This window comes from Tasmannia lanceolata, unplaced genomic scaffold, assembly GCF_043159265.1.
Source record: "Tasmannia lanceolata isolate RefF3 unplaced genomic scaffold, GAP_Taslan_0.1 ptg000015l, whole genome shotgun sequence".
NCBI lineage: Eukaryota > Viridiplantae > Streptophyta > Magnoliopsida > Canellales > Winteraceae > Tasmannia > Tasmannia lanceolata.
In genome coordinates, this window is record NW_027518692.1 from 18460470 (window position 1) to 18480120 (window position 19651).

Consider the following 19651-nt stretch of genomic DNA (forward strand, 5'->3'; position numbering starts at 1 on the left):
TGTTGTCTCATTGACGAAAATAGCCTTCGCGATAGACCAGATTCTTCTAATTTCTTCCAAATGCACTTTCTCTCTCTTATTCTCTGTTTTTTCTTTTTTCAATGGCTGCCGTTTTGGATTTGATACCCACTTTCGCAGGATTCCGTACAATCTTACCTTCATCTTGTCATTGTTCTTCTTCTTCTTTCTCTTCTATTCGATGTCCGGAAAGTGGCCGGAATCTTGGATTCCGTCGCCGGAACCCTACCGGAGTTTTTAGAGCGATGGTGCAGCAGCAGGTAGTTCAGGGAGCTTCGGCAACTTATGCCAAGGAGATGGAGAGGCTTTCTGCAAAGGAATCTCTTCTTCTCGCTGTAAGTTTATTTACTCATTTTTTTTTTGTTTGAATTGTTTGTTGGATTAGGGTTTTGGAATTGGGGGAATTCTGATAGGGTTTTAAGACTTTTATCTGAATTTTTGTGAAGGCAACTGATATTGGCACTATCATGTTTTAATAATTGTGCAAACTCAGCTTGTCTTTATTTTTTATCTGCCTTCTAAGAGCTTTTTGGGAACTGTAATGACCTCTGACAGCTGTTTAAATAGTAAAAGACAAGATTAGTTAGTGCAATTATTGGAAAATGGTAGTGCCAATATCAGTAGCCTTTGTGAATCATGCTTGTAATTGATTTCGAAACAGTGTCTGCATTCATGTAATACGGTGATATTGAGTGGCTCTTATTTTTTTATTTTTATCTAAAACAATGACAAATAGATAGCTAGTGTTTAGTATGTGCGCAGAGCATTGTTACATGCCTAATTGGCTGTAACACAAATAAACAAATAAAAAACATAGAAAAGAGTGGTATAGTGTTGATTCTGTTAGAGAAATTAGGTCAAGCAAGAGGTTGCTTGAAGCATTACACCCAGGGTATCTAGTTTGGAATACCAAGTTTGTTGCCTCCAGCCCCTATATATAGAGATACACTAGGGTTAATGACTGGTTAATGGACTCTAGCCCATGTAGGCCCACTACACCGGTCCATTATCTTATTGGGCTTATATTAGAACATACATGGGTTATATCATATACACAACAGATTCAAGGCAACCAGAACTCCTAGAGTTTCAATTCGAGAGGAACGATAACTCCTAAATAAGGTTTCTTTGTTGCCAAATTCACCACATTTCCTTGTAATACAACTCTTTAAATACAAGAATTTCACATCACCAATCAATTTGCCCACTTACAAGATGCATCATCAGCAACTAACACCCACTACCCTAAAACACATAAGCCATAACTACATTCTAACCCACCCCACATACATTATAATAACAAGCACATATCATTTTAAATGTTAGGTACAAAACCATTACTCCAAAAAGCTCTAGAGCTGATGGAACGCGTTAGGCTAGGCCGTTTAAACCTGTCTCACACATGTCTGGGTCCCAACTAGTCCCATACCTAGGTAGGCCCTCACTCGGGACCGAAACAAATACTTTCATGTAGGCTCCGTTTCTTTGAATGTAAAAATGGACTCAAAATTTGTCTTATGGTGTAAAACTGAACATAAAGCAAATGTTACGTTGAAAGAAACGGAGCCTTAGTTCACCCATTTCTTGAATTTGATTTAGGTTTTATGACATGCTGATTCTTTTAATCTTCAAATGTTCATTGCAGTTGTCTTCTTGATATTTCTTCTTTATTTCTCTGAGTCCAAGCTTTTCTTTTATCAGAAATAGCTTTTATGAAACTGCATTTTTCAGTTTAAGGATTCTGGGGGCTTTGAAGCCCTGGTTAGTGGAAAGACGACAGATATGCAGCGGATTGATGTGAACGAGAGAATAACTGGTCTCGAGCGTCTCAATCCCACGCTCAGGCCTACGACGTATGGCTTTTAAATAGATACAAGTTAGAGGAATCCATTTATTTCGTTTTCTTCTATATTGTTTGTAGATGATATTTGTTTATTCAGGTCTCCCTTCCTGGAGGGTCGATGGAGTTTCCAGTGGTTTGGAGCTGGTAGCCCTGGATTATTTGCAGCAAGGATTTTGTTTGTGTAAGAACTATTTTGGTTGGTACATTTCAATATAATTAGTAATGAGTGTTACCATAGAAGTTAATTTTAGCGAGTCCTATTACAAAATCATATTTTGGTGGATTGATAAGGATCTGATGAAAATTTCAAACTTTGGGACTTAGGCCCTGTTTGGATTGCAGGAATTTTCTGGGAAAGTTTGGAAAGCAAAATATTTCTAAAATTGCCTACTTTTTTTTACACACACACACACACACACACACAAAAAGGATAACTTGAACCAACCCTATTCAATTTTTTCTTATAAAGACCTTCAATTTATAATTTTATCCCTTTGAACTGACAATAGGTATATTATTTTTTTCTAAATCATGGAAAAATAAATTTTCCTAAGAAAAGTTTTCCGTCAGTAGTTTTTCTTGCAATCCAAATGGACCTTATGGAACTTGATTCAGTTTAGTTATATAAATGCATCCACATCGGCCACCTCATCCTGTTCTAATTTTAGTACATTCAGCACTGACTGTGATTCCATGCACATGGATGCTTTGTTTTTTACATCAAGGTTTATGGTCTGAATGAAATTTACCATTACAAGATTACATAGCAACTAGCAATTCTTTCTTAAATTGGATGATCAATGGGAACCAGAAGCTGTGTTTGGCTACATTGTTATGCATTGCCTTGGTTGACTGAAGGCTAATGCTACTTGTATTGATGCAATTGTGGTTTCTTCACAGGAGATTCCCTGCGAGTTTAGTGAATTTGTTAGCTCTGGATGTGCTGATAAAGGATGGATATGCAAAGGCCGCAGCAAATCTAAAGTTTTTGAACTCGGTAATTCTTTTAGTCACCTTGAGTAATCCTTATGATAATTAATCATCTTTTTAAAGCAATATTACCTTACCTGCTTCTTGTGCTGTGGGTCCTCATAAATAGGACCCAAGAAGCGAAGATATGAAATGTCTGTAATTCATGAAAGTTTTTCTACTGCCGGAAGTCACTCCTAAGAATGCTTGAGAAGATACTTGGATCTGTGTTGTGTACTAGTAATCTAATTTGGCAAAATGTCAGCTTTTTTTCCCCATAAGCTCTACCTGGTGGAAGCCACACCTAAGTTGACATTTTGCTAAATCAGAATACGAGTACATAACACAGTTCTACGTAGCTTCTCCAGCATTCTTAGGAGTCCATGAAGTTAGCGTGTTACATTCCACTAGTGTTTATTAGTTTCATACTCAGACTGGAATCTATTTGCTGAAAACATGCACACCTTGACACGGATTAGAAATCTTGAGTTTATCGAGTCAACTTCTAGAGTATTTTTCTCAGCAACATAACAGGAGCTATTGGTTCCCTTTTCCTTTTAGCTATGGATATTGGTTTTTCTTCTTACAACTCATTACTTTTTGGGAAAAAAATAATTAATACAAGTGTTTGAGTCAGGTTCTATGTTAACCAGATATGACATGATAAGGCACATGTACATCATGTCTGCACTTTTTAACGCATATTATTGAGGCGTTAGGCTTATTGGAACCTAAGCTGGAATCTGTTGGTAACATAATTCAGATATTGACTTTGCAAGGCTGTCTTTGTAAATGAATCAGGATTTGCAGAATTGCGTTTCTTTATTTTATGTTTTCGGTGAAGTAATTGTTCTTTACAAAGTTTTAGGGTGTATTTGGCAGCAATTTTTAAAATCGTTTTTGCTATTTTTTCTGTTTTTAAAAACAAAAAAACAAACAATCACGTTTGGCATATCAAAGAGAAATGTTTATTCTGATTTTTTTTTCTGATATAGAATCGGCAAAAGTGGAGTGACTTTTTATGTTTCTCGTGGGGAGCGAAATCCACGAAACTATTTGTCGAGGGGATGGGTGTGGGCGTCTTCTCCTCAAAACAGAACTTCTCCAAAATCTCCAGCTATGGCGCTTCTTCTCCAAAATCTCCATCCAACTGGTCTCTCTCTCTCTCTCTCTCTCTGATGAAGTTCTCCAAATCTCTCTCTCCATGGCAAACCCAGATTTACTGGTTTGCTTTTACCGTCCAACATGCTACCCAGTTTCAGTAGCCTAATCTTCCCGCAAGCCCAACTTCAACCTCAACCATACCCTCTTAACCGATCATCACCATCCTGCCTCTTTCCATCGAAGTCCAAACCTGTCCCATATCTCCCAGCCGAACAACCCCTTCACCACTGCAGAAAACCGCCAAAACCTCCTAGGCTTTGATTGTAAACCAGTCCCCAAACCTCTAAAACCTAGGCCAGTGTGCCTCTATTCTAATCGATTTGAAGCTTTCCTAAGAGTCCAAACAATCCCTATTTTTTAGCAGCCAGCAATGCCTCCTCCCTGTACTTTCAGCCCACCATAAGCTGACCCTCCCATATTTTGAGCAAACAATAAGCACTTGATCATCTTGGAGAAGGAGGATGATCTCACCACGGTCTATATGTGATTGAAGCCCCTTCACAAGCTCCGATTGAGGATACTGGGGGTACTTTGCTAACTTACTCTCCACATAAGGCCTTCCATCATCTCCCAAGAACTGCAAGTGATGATTTCTGCACTTTTCCTCAAGAGTTTTTGCAAATGAAAACAGATGCAACTAGTCAAGGGGATAATCAGCTCCTTGTCTGATAACTTAGAAGAGGCATACAAACTGCCTTGTTTTTACACCAAACAACCCCAACATTGCAGCCCTGTTTTTACACCAAATAGTCCCAACATTGAAGCTCAGTTTTTACACCAAACAGCTCCAACATTGCCTTTTTACACCAAACAGCTCAATTTTGGAGCCCTGTTTTTACACCAAACAGCCCCAACATTGTAGCCCAGTTTTTACACCAAACAGCCCCAATTTTGCAGCCATGTTTTTATACCAAACAGCCTAAACATATTCTTATTATTACTTTGTTAGTTGATGACATTAATGCATGTATTAGTCCTGATTATTAGTTAGTCTGACATCATTTGATTATATCGTGTTTATAATTCATGTATTACTACTTGTAGAAATAATCAATTTCATCAGCCATATGTGATTATGTTCTAAAAACAAAAAATAATATTTTTTTTATGTCAGTTACCAAACGTGATTCTGATTTTAAGAACCAAATTCAGAATCGAAAATAAAATCAAGAATCAGTATCAAAATCAAGAAACAGAAATAGAATAGTCGCCAAACACACCCTTAGTTACTGGTTCCATGTATGTTCATCCCGTGGTATGAGGTAGAACATTGTTCCCAAAAATTTTTAGTCACCAGTTTTTTTTAAACATCTTGTAGTCAACTTGCTAATTGTACCCAATTTTGCTGAAGGAAAAGAAGGCCATGGTCGAATAGGGCATGTAAGATGCCCTCAGAAAGGGAATCAGTTTCACATGCGTTTGTCCATGGGAAAGGGAGAGGTGAGGGGGGCCCTTTCACTATTCCGTCTCCTCCCTTTACTCTCCTGTCTTCAAAGGGAGATTCGGATACCTACCAGACAAATGACCGATGCTTAGTAACGTAAGTAAGAAATTAGAAAGAACTCATCAGATTTATATTTTAGGTGGTGCAGTAAAGGTTTCTGCTTTTAGACCGTTGAGCTTGGTGGGGTGTCTTTCCAAGGTTTTGGCGAAGGTTTTAGCTGAGTGCTTAAAGACAGTCCTGCCTAAAATTATCTCTCTCAATCAAAATGCTTTTGTTAGCCAAAGGCAAATTTTGGATTGCTCCTTGGTAGCAAATGATGCTGTGGATTTTCTATCTAGAACTGGAAGAGGTATTGTTTGTAAGCTGGACATGGAAAAAGCATATGACAGGGTAGAGTGGCAGTGTTTAGATCATTTAATGAGAAAAATGGGGGTTGGCTCGAAATGGAGATGTTGGATTATAAATTGTGTCTCTTTAGCCTGGTTTTCTATCCTTATTAACGGTTCCCCAAAGGATTCTTTAAATCATCGAGGGGCTTGCGCCAAGGAGATCCGTTGTCTCCCTTCCTTTTTGTTATTGTGGCCGAATCCTTGAGTCGTCTCATGGATAAGGGGAGATTGCAGGGGTTAATTGACGGGTTCAAAGTGGGACGGCGTGGTGAGGTGGTATCTCATCTCCAATTTGCAGATGACAGTCTGTTATTTTGCTCCCCTCAACTATTTAAGATCATGAACCTCAAGGGGATTCTCAGGTGCTATGAACTTATCATAAGGCAGAGATCAAATTTCAATAAGTCTAGAATGTATGCTTTGAATTTTGAGGTCTCAGATGCACATGGTCTAGCTAGTCTTTTGGGTTGTCCTTTTGAGAACTTACCCACCACGTATCTTGGGCTCCCTGATGCGGATATTAGGATTTATTTTCGCATTATTTAGTTTCTATTATTTTTATTTCCATGTTATTAGTTTATAGGATTTTATTTTCCATGTTATTTTTAGGAATTCTTATTTTAGTAAGTTTCTATCTTTTAGGTTGTTTATTTACCTATTTATAGGCCTCTTTACAGATTATTTTGTGAACTTGGATGATTAATTGAATGAATTGAGATTCTCCCTTCTAATTTCCTCTCTTCTTCTCTTCCTAGTCTTCATCTCCTCTTTCTCCCCTATTCTTCTTCTTCTCCCTAAATTCGTCTCTTCTTCAGGTTATTTTCGTCTCTTCTTCCCCTATTCTTCTAATTCTATTTCCTTTCGTCTATTTCTTTCCCCTTTCCTCAACTTTTCTTCACGGTGCTACATGACTCCCTTTGGGGGCTGGTAGACCTTGCAAGTCTGCTTGGGATCCAGTAGTGGAAAGAATATAGAAGAGGCTAGATACCTGGAAGCGGAATCTGGTGTCAAGGGGAGGTAGGGTTACTCTCATAAAGGCTGTTTTGTCGAATATTCCGATTTACCAGTTGTCTTTGTTCAAATGCCCTAGAAGTGTTGCGAAACGCATAGAACAAATTCAAAGGAGATTTTTGTGGGGAGGAGGGTCGGAAGGATGGAAAAAAGGAATTCCATTAGTAAGGTGGGATGATATTTGTAAATCTATCAAAGGTGGTGGTTTGGGCATTAGAAAGATAACGGAAGTTAACCAGTCTTTGCTTGGAAAATGGCTGTGGAGGTTTCAGGAAGAGCAATCACAGTTATGGGCAAAGGTAATTATTAACAACTATGGAGTAGAGCTTGGTAATTGGAAACCTAAAGACTCTTTTAGAAAAAAAGTAGTAATTATTTGGTGGGATATAATGTAAATAGGTCATAGCTTGAATCAAGGAATTAGATACAGAGTTTACTTGGGCGACAGAATCAATTTTTGGCATGTGAGCTGGTGCTCTCTTTTTCCTCTTAAAGAGATTTTTCCGAATATGTTTGTAGCTACTGCATGTAAGGATTCCATGGTAAATGAGTGTTTTGAGAGAAGGCGGAAGGGTAATCTGGAAGCCGGCTTTTAGAAGAAACTTCTTTGAATTGAATTCAGTGTGAAGATTGTTGGAAATGCTTGAGGGTTGCTACATCAGTTTCTCAGGGTGGATAAGAGAGTATGGACTTGGGATTCTACCAGGGTCTTAGCCTACCCTCATCGTACCGCATACCGGGCTACCATCGTACCCCGTACCCGTTCCCGTACCGTGTACCGGAACAAACCGCGTTCCAGGTAACCTTGTTCCCATCTACAATTCAAGGGTTATCCGAAAATTGGTCAGTGGTCTCATGGAAAAAAAAGGGAAAGTTCTTTGGTCTCTATCTCTTCTAGCTACAATGTGGGTTCTATAGAAACAAAGAAATGATAGAGTTTTTGAGGGGGTCTCTAAATCATCAGACTTTGTCTTCATCAAAGTCACCACTTTAACTATAGCTTGGGTCTAGTATGGGAAATCCGGGGTGCCACACGACAAGGATAGAGACAACTTGAAGGTGGATAAGGCTTCAACGTGGGAATCCAAGGACAACGATATGGAGATGGAAGTTGCTATGTGTATAGGGTTCAATGACGAACACATCTAGCAACGAGCTTCTGTGATTGCAGGTCCTTAAAAAACATATGAAGGTGTACAAATAAAGTAACACAAGAATTGAAAAGTAAACTGTGAAAAAGAGAACGATCTATGCTGAATACTAGGGACACGTTACACTTCTTGATCATAGAAGGACCTAAAGTAAGTCGGAATAGACACAACACCAACATGGTTGATGGGCAGAGATTATCCATAACCCATAATAATACGAGAATAGAGAACTAAGGACATGTTACATGCCCATTCGACAAATGATGGGTGACACTCGTATCATCAACCCACAAACATTCCATCGGAGATGTGAGAGAAAGGTCTCTTTCTTCAAAAAAGATGTGAGGGAAAGATCTCCCATTGATTGTCTAGCTCCATATGAGAGAATTGATGATACCTAGAATTGTAGCAATGGTAATAGTCGACACTAGGCTAGTTTCGGTATCCAGATATTTGATACCTTAGAGATTATGGATGCCCTACACAGTAAGAGACAACACAACTGAGGGCTTGGGGATGAGTGAGGAGGTGATGCAACATAGCCTGGGCCAAACCATGTTGAGGCGCCCATCATGTGTAGGATGAGGATGATAATGGCCAGATCGGGTATGTGGAAATCCCTAGGTCTGATAATATGGTACTTTGCAACCCCCCCAGTTGGATAAATTAGAGTGTAACTCCTTAAAGCGATGATTGGATTGCCATAATCAGGAATTGGAATCGGCATCCTATTCTGATTCCTATTTCGATTCCCCTGGAAGTGAAATGCGAAAAAATTAAAATAAAAAAATTTAATTTGTAAAAATTATAATAAATAATTCATTTCGATAGGGGTATGATCATAATACCACCTCTTGGTTTGGGAAACATATTTTAACAGTTTTCCCCTTTAATTCTGCCCGTGTCATTTCTGTCCCCTGATGCCATTCATTTTTTTGAACCTAATGTTGGATTCGGGCAGAATTGGAATAGGATGCCGATTCTAGTGCCTGATTCTAGCAATCCAAATGCACCTTAAATATGTCCTGCGAAGTTGGCTATGGATTAGAAGCCTTAGACGGGGTGGAAAGACCATCATATTGTAGTAGCCTAGGAAGCACGGGTACTCTTCTGGGGCTCCCGTACCCGTACCCGTACCCGACACGTATGGGGTGTGGGTACGTTCGGGTACGTCCTGGGTACGTACCCCAATTTTGTTTTAAAAAAACCCCAATTTTGGTTGCTGGGTGCGTTTAGGGTGCGCACCCACGCGTACCCGACACCTCCTGCTTCTCTTATCTGGTGTAAATCCTTCCTGTGCTTCTCCTCCCTTCTCTCCTGTACTTAGTATTTACATGCAAACCATTTAAGTAAATGTCTTTACTGTTTTATTGTCCGTTTTTTTAAGATTTACATGTAAATAACGGAATACCCCCCATTTAGATTTATTAAAAATAGTTTCAAGACTCAAATCTAAAAGGAAAAAAAGTCAACTCTCTTGTTCTAGTACAAAATCCGAAGAAAAAGGGTCGGGTCAAAATTTTAAATTTCTTAACTTCCAAACGGTGGGGTATTTTTCAAATTTTAAAAATTCATAAAATCTATCATGTCCAAACATTATTAAATCCCAAAAGTCCAGTATAAAAAATCTCATAATTTGGTCTCTAAAAATAATTCATCTTGGCTGGCACCGGTCAACACACCGGTCAACACACTTGCGACAGACTTTTTTTTCTAATGAATGATGTATTGATGCCTCATGTTATGAAATATGGAACTTAATCACTTATGAAATGAAGAGTAATATTAGAATTTTCCATTTTGGTGATGTTATTGTTATTTGATTGCTCTCCAATTTTTTTTTTTAATTTTATAAATATATAATAAAATATATTATTATATTCGGCGTACCCGCACCCCGTACCCGTGCTTCATAGGTAGTAGCATAACAGACAAATTGGAAAATGATGGAAACTCTTGAGTGAGCGAGCATAGATGTGTTGAATATTTGATAATCATCTCCCAATCCATTCAAGGTGTAACAAGCTTTGTCATGTTTACCAAGGGTTGTTTGATGATAATTATCTGATAAAAAAAGGGAAATGATAAATGCGCCCTTTTCATCACCTGGGAGTTACACCCACCAGCAGTGTATCAATGACTGCAGAGGGGCTGATGTACTTAACGTCAGAAGGATTTAGTGGAGCTGATAGCCACGTACAGTGCTGCTGGGTGTCCCAAGTGATGAAAAGGGGCGCATTTATCATTTCCCTAAAAAAAAATTCTTCTTCCTTAGTATCTGTTCATCGGTAGAAAGAACACCTTTCTTGTAGTTCTGATTTCTACTCAACACTGCATGATACAGGCTTTAGACTGTTGAGAGAGACAGTCTTCAAGAGCTTTCCATAAAGCATGGGCAAAGGTAAGTGTCTTGAAGAGCTTTGCATAAAGCATGAGCAAAGGTAATGTCGCAATGTAACTTGTGCAAAAACTTCCGGAGAAACTCTAGAGTTTATCCAAGCAATTAACTAAATGATCCTAGGCATGCCAAGTTTCATGTGCTGGATTCTTCTCCTACTGGAAAGATTTAGTTCCTCGATAGTGCTATAACCTCCTTCTATCACATGTTCATCTGGTGGAATAGCAAGACCTTTGACATTATCAAGAATGCCCTGAGTACAAACAATAGGAAGTATTTGACCTTTTCGGAGGAGATGATTATCATTATTTACTAAGTTTGATGATAGCAAGTTGGGAAAGTAAAGGAAAACGAGTTCCAAAAGAAGAAGATATAAAAGATGGGAAGATGTCATTTGAGGTTTTCAAGGAAGAAAAGAGAGCGAGGGGAAAGGATATTATAGAAGAAATGTGGAGGAAAGAGTATAAAGAAGGCTCAACTTACGATGAAGATGAGTGATGTTAGGGTTTCACATGAGGAAAGGGAAGTTCGTGGAATTTTCATGAGAAAAGGTAGCATTTTAATTTGGTGGGTGCTAAAATACACTTAAGTTGGGTGCTAAAATGAAGCTAATCTAAGTCATGAGCAGGCCCTTTGTTTTATTTCGAGCTGTCTCACTTAAAAATTAATTCTAGCATGAGCCTTAAGTTAGGTATACATTAGCAAGGGATCTAACCCCAAGGGAAGAGCGAGAAAAAAGAGACAAAAAAACCCATGGGGATGACTTGGGAAAGAAAAATAAAGTGAGAATGGGTAATGATGAATGAATTGAATATTATTAGAGTGATTTTTTATTTTTTTTTTGGGGGGGGGGGGGGGGGGGGGGCTTTCTAAAATACACCTCAATGTTGGGTGGGCCTTTGAATTATTTCAAGGACTTTGGTTAAATACTATTGTGATTGTGATGTGAACCTTAAGTATAATGCATGTTAGGAAGGGAAAAGGAAAGGGAGTGGACCGCTAGGGAGAAACAAGAGAAAAGAGAGAAGCCCTACGGGATTTCATGGGAGAGAGAAAAATCGAGTGAGAATAAGTGAAGGTGAATGAAATAGAATATGATTATAGAGAGAGATGAAGAAAAGAAGGAATTAAAAGAAGAGTACGATTGAAGATTGCACAGGGACATGGGATCTAGGGTATCAAACAATATAAGAAGAATAAGAGAGAAGATGTGAAAAGAATGATAAAGGAGATGAACTTGTGTCAAGCGATTAAATCCTAGATCCTAGATATGATTTTGAAGCTGTAATGCCATGCGAAATCTTAAATGATGATATATTGTATAAAGAGAAGAAGAAAACTCATCAAAGAGACAATATGATTGCTTCATTAATTATGAAAATGGGTTACTACGGCAGACAAATTCCCTTAAGGGTATACGACTCTTCATAATTTAATAGGGTAATGCTATTTTGTGTTGTTATTGACATAATAAATCTTTGGATGTCAACTTTCTGTCTAGGCCACCATGAAATCTTATTTTATTCTATGAACAAAATGGAAAACAAGATCTGGTCACCTCATTGCTTCCCATGTAAAACAACCATCCATGTAAGCCTTATTTGCGTTGTAAGTTTGTAAAAATAACTCTCTTTTGGTTGTAAAGTGTTAAGATTATTGAAGTTTGTTTTGTTTGGCATGCAGATACAAAGCAAGTTCATTTTAACTGCCAAATTATCTGTTGAGGGACCAATTCGAATGAAAGAAGAGTATATTGAAGGTGTCTTTGAAACACCGGCTGTTAGTGAAGAGGCAGTACCTGAACAGCTAAAGAGTGCATTTGGACAAGCGGTTGACAGATTACAGCAGTTTCCTGCTCCTATAAAGGATGTGATGGCCAATGGACTGACAATTCCACTTAGTAAGCAATCCCTTTCTTTTGTGACATTTTAATCATATCCAGCATAGGAAGATGTTCAGGACGTTACTTTCAAGGGTACTACTAATAGTTACAACATATCATGAAAAGACACCATCACAACCACAAAAAAGTCACCTTTATGATTCAAATTTCAACTTTTCCTCACAGTATATTTTCAACTTTTCTAGTCGCAGTACTTTTAAACCAATCATAATGTTGTATGTGCTCATCAGGTATATTTCTAAAGAAAACAATATCATCAAAGTAAATAACCAACCTTGAATCGAATGCGATGCACACATGGCATCATTGACCAATCATAGAATTGTCAGTACTCAGGTGCGAAGAAGAATGAAAGATGGGACTGAAATTTTGGGGCCATAGGGGAGCAAAATTTCTCTAGAAGAAGATTCTTGACATTATGATTATTTCGATCACACTATAGGAGGCGATTCTCATTTCTATCTCAGAATTTTCACGGTTCTGAAAATTATCTGGGTTTAGCTATTGAATTTCAGCAAATCACTTCTATAATTCCTATTAGTTATGTGAAACAACCAATTACTCCAAAAGCTTAAGCTGTTGGAGAATGCATTATTTAATCTTTTATACTTTAACAACCCCCTCACGTGTGGCCCCTCTTTTTTAGGGTTGGAATACACGTGGCACATGTGGCCCCTCTTTCTTGGCAGGCCATTAAATGAGGGCAGACCATAAAATGCAAGTAACATAGAAAGTATTAGCAATTATGAAATATGGTTGAAGTACAATATTTTCGAAGTAATATTCTCAACTCAACTTAACTCAACTCGGCTTTTGTCCCAAACTAGTTGGGTCGGCTATTGACTCCTTTAGAAAATTTTCATGAAGAAGGTGAAAGAGTCTACCCGGCTCAAGTTGACTAAGTCTAATCCTGACACTACTTGGGTTCGTCTACATGGATTATTTTCTTCCATTCTCTCCTATCCAAGGTCATGTTCTCTGTTTTGTTCCTAGCCATTAGGTCTTTCCTCACTGTTTCTACCCAAGTTGTTTTCAGTCTGCCCCTTCCTCATTTTACTCCATCAACTTGGCAGGAGTCACTTCTTCTACCTTGGCTATGCCCAAACCATCTTCTCCTCAATTGGTGCCACCCTCACCTTTTTACGAATGTCTTCATTTTTAATTCTATCTAACCTTGCGTGGCCGCACATCCATCTAAGCATTCGCATCTCCGCTACACTCATCTTATGCGCATGCTGCTTCTTGGTGGCCCAACATTCTGTGCCATACAGCATGGCTGGCCTCACAGCTGTCTTATAAAACTTTTCCTTCAACTCACAGAACTCTTGAAGCATGCTTCCACTTCAACCAACGTGCTCTTATTCTGTGGTTAACATCATCTTCAATCTTTCCTTCTTTATGTAGGATTGAACCAAGATAGCGAAAGATATCCCTTTTAGGTACCTCCCATCCATCCATAGTTACTACATCATCGCCCCGCCTCGTTACATTACTAAAGTTGCACTCCATATACTCTGTCTTAGTCCTACTCAGTCTAAAACCTTTGGGTTCCAAAGTAGTTCTCCATAACTCTAACTTAGCATTAATACATACTACGGCATATGCCATGGCACCTCATCCTGGATACCCTTTCGTAAGTTCATCCATAACTAGCGTAAAAAGATAAGGGCTTAGAGCTGATCCTTGGTGCAATCCTATTGTAATTGGAAACTCACTAGACGTGGCATCCGTAGCTCCGACACTAGTTACTGCTCGATCGTACATATCCTTAATCACATCAACATATTTAGTAGGCACTTTTTTCCTTTCAAGGACCCACCACATAGCACTCCTGGGAACCCTATCATACGCTTTCTCCAAATCAATGGAAAACCATATGAAGGTCCTTTTTATTATTTTCTTTAAATCTCTCCATTAACCGCCCAATCAAGAAGATAGCTTCCATTTTCCAAGTAATATGAAAGCTGAATATTCAATTATTCTCAACTATGAGATTTGAACTGTATCTTTATATCTGAATAATACATCTTTAAGATTTTAGAACTACTTAGGAGACTTATATTTAGTTAATTTTGTGTTTCACTAACTAGAGATGTTTCACAAATCAGCACTAAAGTCTAGTGTGGTTTCCAGGTGGGACTTATCAAAGAATGTTTATGATTTCGTATCTTGACGAAGAAATACTGGTGAGTTTCCCATTTGGCTCGATGTTAGGCGTAATATTACATATAATTTTCATTACATTCTGGAGATCAAATTCAAAAAAAAAGAAAAAGAAAATGTACAGAAGTGCTTCTGATTTTTGGCCATTCAAAAAAAAGTGCTTCTGATTTCTCAAGGGCCTTTGATTTCTCATCTGATGCTCTTGTTATGACAAGCTGGGATCCTTTGACCAAAAATGTCCTAGAAATTCAAACTCACCACCATCGAGGATTAGCACACTACTAAAACTATCTATTATGTGTAGATTCAACCTCAGGTTTCTAAATTGCACACTCAACTACATGTTTTTGAAAGAATATGGAAGCTGATGTCATTTATTCAGAGCCCAATGGTAGTTTTTTTTTTCAATGGTTAAAAGAACTGATAAAAGAACCCAATGATAGTTACGCAATATTTTTTGCAGATAAAGCCTTCGGCAAAGATGGTAGGGGTATGGTGAATGATCCATGCTTTTCCCGGAATTGTCAAAAGTCAGTTATTTTTAAGATTTTCATTGTTTGCCAAAAATTTGGCCAAAAAATGCTCATCACAAGATGGAGTACTTCTCATTGCTGCTTGTGTATCTGGTGCTGTTATTTTTCTTTTACTACCAGTAATGCTACTATTACTGTAGTTGAGGATCACAGTTAGCTAAAACAACAGCTTTGTTGCTGTCACTTGCAGATAATAAGGGATACTTCAGGACTACCAGATGTCCTCACAAGGTTGGAGGGGCCTTCAGCACCCATGGCTGTCGAAGACATCGCAGAGTATGAAAGCTAAGTACTAAAACAAATTACTGGAATTCAATTGCTGATCAGAGAATCAAAAATGTTTTTCAATTCATTTGAATATGAATTCATTTGTATGACACCCGGCTGCTATCAGTAAATCATGGGTTTATAGCTTCGAGTCATCATTTGGATAAATTGGAATTAGGCGGGTTCATTTTGATTCTTTCATAGTGATATGTGCTATTTATCAAACAAAACAATGTTTCGTCATAGAAAAAATAGCAAATAGAAAATTTTAGAACTGTCAGTGTGAGAATTCGGGGATGTTATTTCGCAAATTTCGAATCATCGTCGGCAATAATCAGGTAAGTTTCTGGGTTGGCATAGATACAGTTCTATGTCAATGGGAACTTTTAGACTTTCTGATTCATTAATGTTTGAGGATGAGAAAGTCATGGAATCTTAAGTTTGGGAGATAGAATCATTTCTTGGCAAGTTTACAAGATCAACAATATAAAGAGTTCGGCGAATGGTGTGGCGGATAGCCTTGCACGTCAAGGAGTGGAGAAGCCGGATTTGGAAATGTTTGATTTTCTTCCTCCGTGATAGCTTTGCGTTTTGGTTGTTTTGGGTTTTGTTGTTATTTCTTTCTTTCTTTCGCTTGTACTTTGGAGTCGACCAACTCAGTCTTCTCCTTTTTCTTAATGAAATTGCTACCATTCTTAAAAAAAAACAAGATCAACCAGGTGTCACCGTGTTAGGTACCTTACCAATACGCCAAAAGCTCCAGGGCTGATGGAACGCGTTAGGCAAGGCCCTTTAAACCTGTCCCATACCCGGATGGGTCCCACCCAGTCCCATACCTAGGCGGGTCCCCACTCAGGACCGTAACACACTGCACTGCCCCACTTGTAGCCCAAGTGGGAAGTTTAGCACTTAGTTTTGTTCTTCTTTAAGATGGGCAATTTATTCAAAGAGAAGATGTCTCTCAAAATCGTTTCTGTTTCGTCTGATTCGGATGTAACGATTAATTTCGTTTTGGAAAAGAGAACAAAAGCAAGGATCAAAGTTTACCAGTCAAAATTCTGTTTTCTGTTTAGGAAGAAAATTCGGTGATGTTACCGTCACAGATTTGCAGTCATATTCTGGAAAAAGTCAGGTATGTTACAGGGTAGGGATCGAGATAGTTCCATGTCAATGGGTAGTTTTAGACTTTCTAATTCATTGATGTTTTGACGATGAGAAAATCATGAAACCTCATGGTTGTCATCTTTAATTAAGGACTAGTATATTTTCTTCCAGTTTATATGTTGGTAAGTTTACTATATCAACCATGTGTTCGTGTAAGCAGGTGTCGCTGGAATGCCACTTGCAGTACAAGTGGGAAATGATGGCGGTAAAAACGGCGGCCCAATAACAGGCTGCCAAATGTCCAGGATAATGGGGTAATTTTATCCCATTTGGAGAAGCAATTTGACGCCATGATTTTCGAGAAGCGGATTCAGCGTGATTGGGAATGCCTACTTTGTCGCTACCATAATTTTGGATGGAGGATTAGCAGTAGAAGGTGTCCGCAAGCTAGATTGAATCTGCCCCCCTCACCCCGCACATCTTGAGGAGGGGAGGGGAGACCTTTAGGGAGAACCATGGTTTAAAATTTCGACCGAAATCCGAAATTTCGGATACCGGTGGGGACCGAAACCGAAAATTTCCGAAATTCAATTTTTCGCCATTTACCAAATTTAGGACCGAAATTTCAGTTTAAAGACATTATTTATTAAAAAAAAAAGTGTTACAAAATTTCGGCTGCAATTTCGGAATTTGGAACCAAATTACCAAATTTCGGACCGAAATTTCGGCGAAATCTGAAATTTCGGTTTTTGGTGGGGTCCGAAACGGTTACCGAAACCGAAATTTTAAACCATAGGGAGAACTAAGCATGATCAAGATAATAGATCTGGAGCATGGTTTTGCCCTCCCTGTCAATATCTTACTTTTAGATGGCGGGATGATTGTTGCTGGTGCCATAGGACCAGAACCCACTCAAAATGGGTTCCTCGCATTAGCTCATCATCTAGGGTAAAATTTATTGCCACCAAAGTTCAGAGGTTCCGCTTTTATCTATCTCGGGCAGTGAAGTGGATGTGCGAATGGGTTCCCTAAGAGCCTGCTTGATAGGAAAAAAGAAAAACCATAATGAGACTCTACATGAGCTATGGAAATGGGCACAAGTGTCCTGGAAAATCCCATCTTTACCCTGTCCTTCTATGTTGGCGAAGAATGAAATTCTTTTTATGTTTGAATCGGAATCACAAGCATTATAGATCCTCGCTAAGTGACCTGTGGCCTTGGATAACCATTTACTTGGAAAAAGGAATTTGTTCAAGGAGAGGAAGCTCTTTGGGTTCATTTTTATAGTATCCTACTGCACGCTTGGGTTGTTTCAACGGTGAAGCACTAGGGGGTCTTTTTGGTAAGGTGGTAGAAACCAAGATGGAGGGCAACCACCAGAATTGTACGAGTTATGTCTCGGCCAAAATTCTAGTCCCCTGCTGGCTTTTCCCTAATTCCCGTGTTATCAAAATTTTAGACGAGACCTATACCATTGGGTTGATCTTTCGAAGGAAAATTCTAATTCCGTCACCCCTGGATCGGGTCTTTCGCCGGCGAATCAGTCTCCGACGAGTAAAAGGCCATTGCCTGAGGAGCCGTTGGGCTCTGTAGGGAATTCAAATTCAGATCCTCATATTGAGATGCTTATGAATGTGCTGTTTGTTTGTGGAATTTAAGCCTAAGTACCCTGTCATTAGGCAGAACTTTGCCTCGCTGGTTGCACCTTTCACCAATACCAACACATTTTGTCCTCACCCTAGAGCCAAGAAGAGCTTTGACTATCGTGCCCCTGGTGGCTGTTACGATAGCTTAAATCCCATTGCCAGGGGGTCATTATCACAAGAAAATTACCTTTTGAATATTTTTGGGAATATCTTGGCTCCAAAACCAGGATCAAAGAACTTAATCAGCAGATTGTTGAAGCTCTTAAAATTTTACTCGAAGACTGGCAGGATAGGTCCCATCTATAGGTAACTCAGTAGTCGTGGGTTCATGGGTCCTGGGGTTTTATTCTAGAGCGCCTGAATAGCTTCCCATTAGGGGGTGAGATAAAAATGTAGCCTTTTCTATTTTTAACTTTTTTGTCTAGAGTAGGTCCTGCTTTTGGTATGGTTTGTCCCATCTATATTTATTATTTGGACTTTTGAGGTGGGCCACATTAATCCTGTTGCGAAAATGAATAATTATTTATGTTACCGACGAAAGGAAAGCTGTAAGGTCCCAAAATGGTTTTTTGGCATTATAAGTTTTGCAACTTGAAGAATAGTGAGTAGCTTAAGGGGTCTCTTTGGATTCATTAGGTATTCTGGGTGCTTCTAGTTTTGGTCAACCAAGATACCTTAGGAATGGAGAATCAAGGTAATTCTAGTGATCCTTCTGTTTTCTTCGGTAGAAGGAGACAATTATTCACTGAGACTATGATTTTAGAGAATATTCTCAAGAGGATAAAATCGATGAATTATGATGAAGAAAGGGCCCAGATCATGGATCCAACGTCCAAAGAAGTAGTCGAAGATTTCCTTTGCAAGCAGTGTAAAATCTTTAAATTAGACGCTCATGATTGCCCTTTTACCTTTTACAGTCTCACTGGGTTAGGCGAGGTTAGAGACACTCACTCGCCGCTTTTTAAACACCATTTCTTCAAATCTCTGTTGGCTGAAGAAAGGGCTGAGAGGTGACTAAATTGGGAAGCTAATAATGTGGTAGGTATCTGTCAAGTGGAAGAAAGGATTGTCGAGAGAAGACTCCTTAGTAGTTTGGAATGGGTTCCGGAGGAATTACTCATCGAAATGCCGGATTTCCTAATCCAGCACATCCTGGAGGAACTGGAGAAGTGTGCGGCATAGTTTAGTCTGGTTAAGGTGGGGGTGGTGCTAAAGTTTTTTGGTTTTTGGGTGGCCTGGTGTTCCTGTGGAAGATTGCTAGAATTTTATGGGGTGGCCTGGTATTTGTGACTATGGTATGTGTGGCTATGGTACAGAGTATCCTTCTTTTAGTAACCTTTCTGGCCTAGGACTATGCTTTTGGCAGATAAATATGAATTGTTGCTATGTAATGTAAGTTGGGACCCCCGGTCCCAGTGTACCTTTCATAGTATCAATAAAATTTTCGTCTTTCAAATTTTTTTTTCATCCCATTTGGAAGGTTGTGGAGAAATTTACGTGTGAAGGATCAATTCCCAAGATTTAGATTTATTATTCTTGTGTATACTTTTATTTGATTCTAGTCACCGATGCTCACGACTTGAGCATCGGTGGGCCTTCCCGGAGAATAAACTCCGGGTAGTCTCATCTGTTCAAGCATCTCTCTGTC

The 19651-nt window shown here is 38.9% G+C and overlaps 1 protein-coding gene across 3 annotated transcripts; it reads left to right on the forward strand.

Annotated features, from left to right (window-relative positions):
* On the forward strand, window positions 1–15408 carry LOC143845423 (putative plastid-lipid-associated protein 13, chloroplastic). 3 transcript variants are annotated; one of them, XM_077353751.1, is made up of 8 exons: window positions 1–353; window positions 1750–1871; window positions 1959–2042; window positions 2762–2858; window positions 12071–12287; window positions 14424–14476; window positions 14917–14943; window positions 15177–15408. In XM_077353751.1, the coding sequence occupies exons 1-8, from the start codon at window positions 102–104 to the stop codon at window positions 15273–15275; spliced, it is 951 nt and encodes a 316-aa protein (XP_077209866.1). In that variant the 5' UTR covers window positions 1–101; the 3' UTR covers window positions 15276–15408. The 3 variants fall into 3 exon arrangements, with proteins under 3 accessions (XP_077209866.1, XP_077209867.1, XP_077209868.1); XM_077353752.1 differs by having other exon boundaries at window positions 14917–14937; XM_077353753.1 differs by lacking the exon at window positions 14917–14943 and having other exon boundaries at window positions 3–353.
* The last annotated feature ends 4243 nt before the right edge of the window (window positions 15409–19651 follow it).

Bases quoted from the DNA above. Each gene is read 5' to 3' on its own strand.
- LOC143845423 (XM_077353751.1), top strand. From the start codon at position 102: ATGGCTGCCGTTTTGGATTTGATACCCACTTTCGCAGGATTCCGTACA. The intron at 2,859-12,070 runs GTAATTCTTTTA...TTTGGCATGCAG, and splicing joins ATCTAAAGTTTTTGAACTCG to ATACAAAGCAAGTTCATTTT. The intron at 14,944-15,176 runs GTATGGTGAATG...TGTCACTTGCAG, and splicing joins CTTCGGCAAAGATGGTAGGG to ATAATAAGGGATACTTCAGG.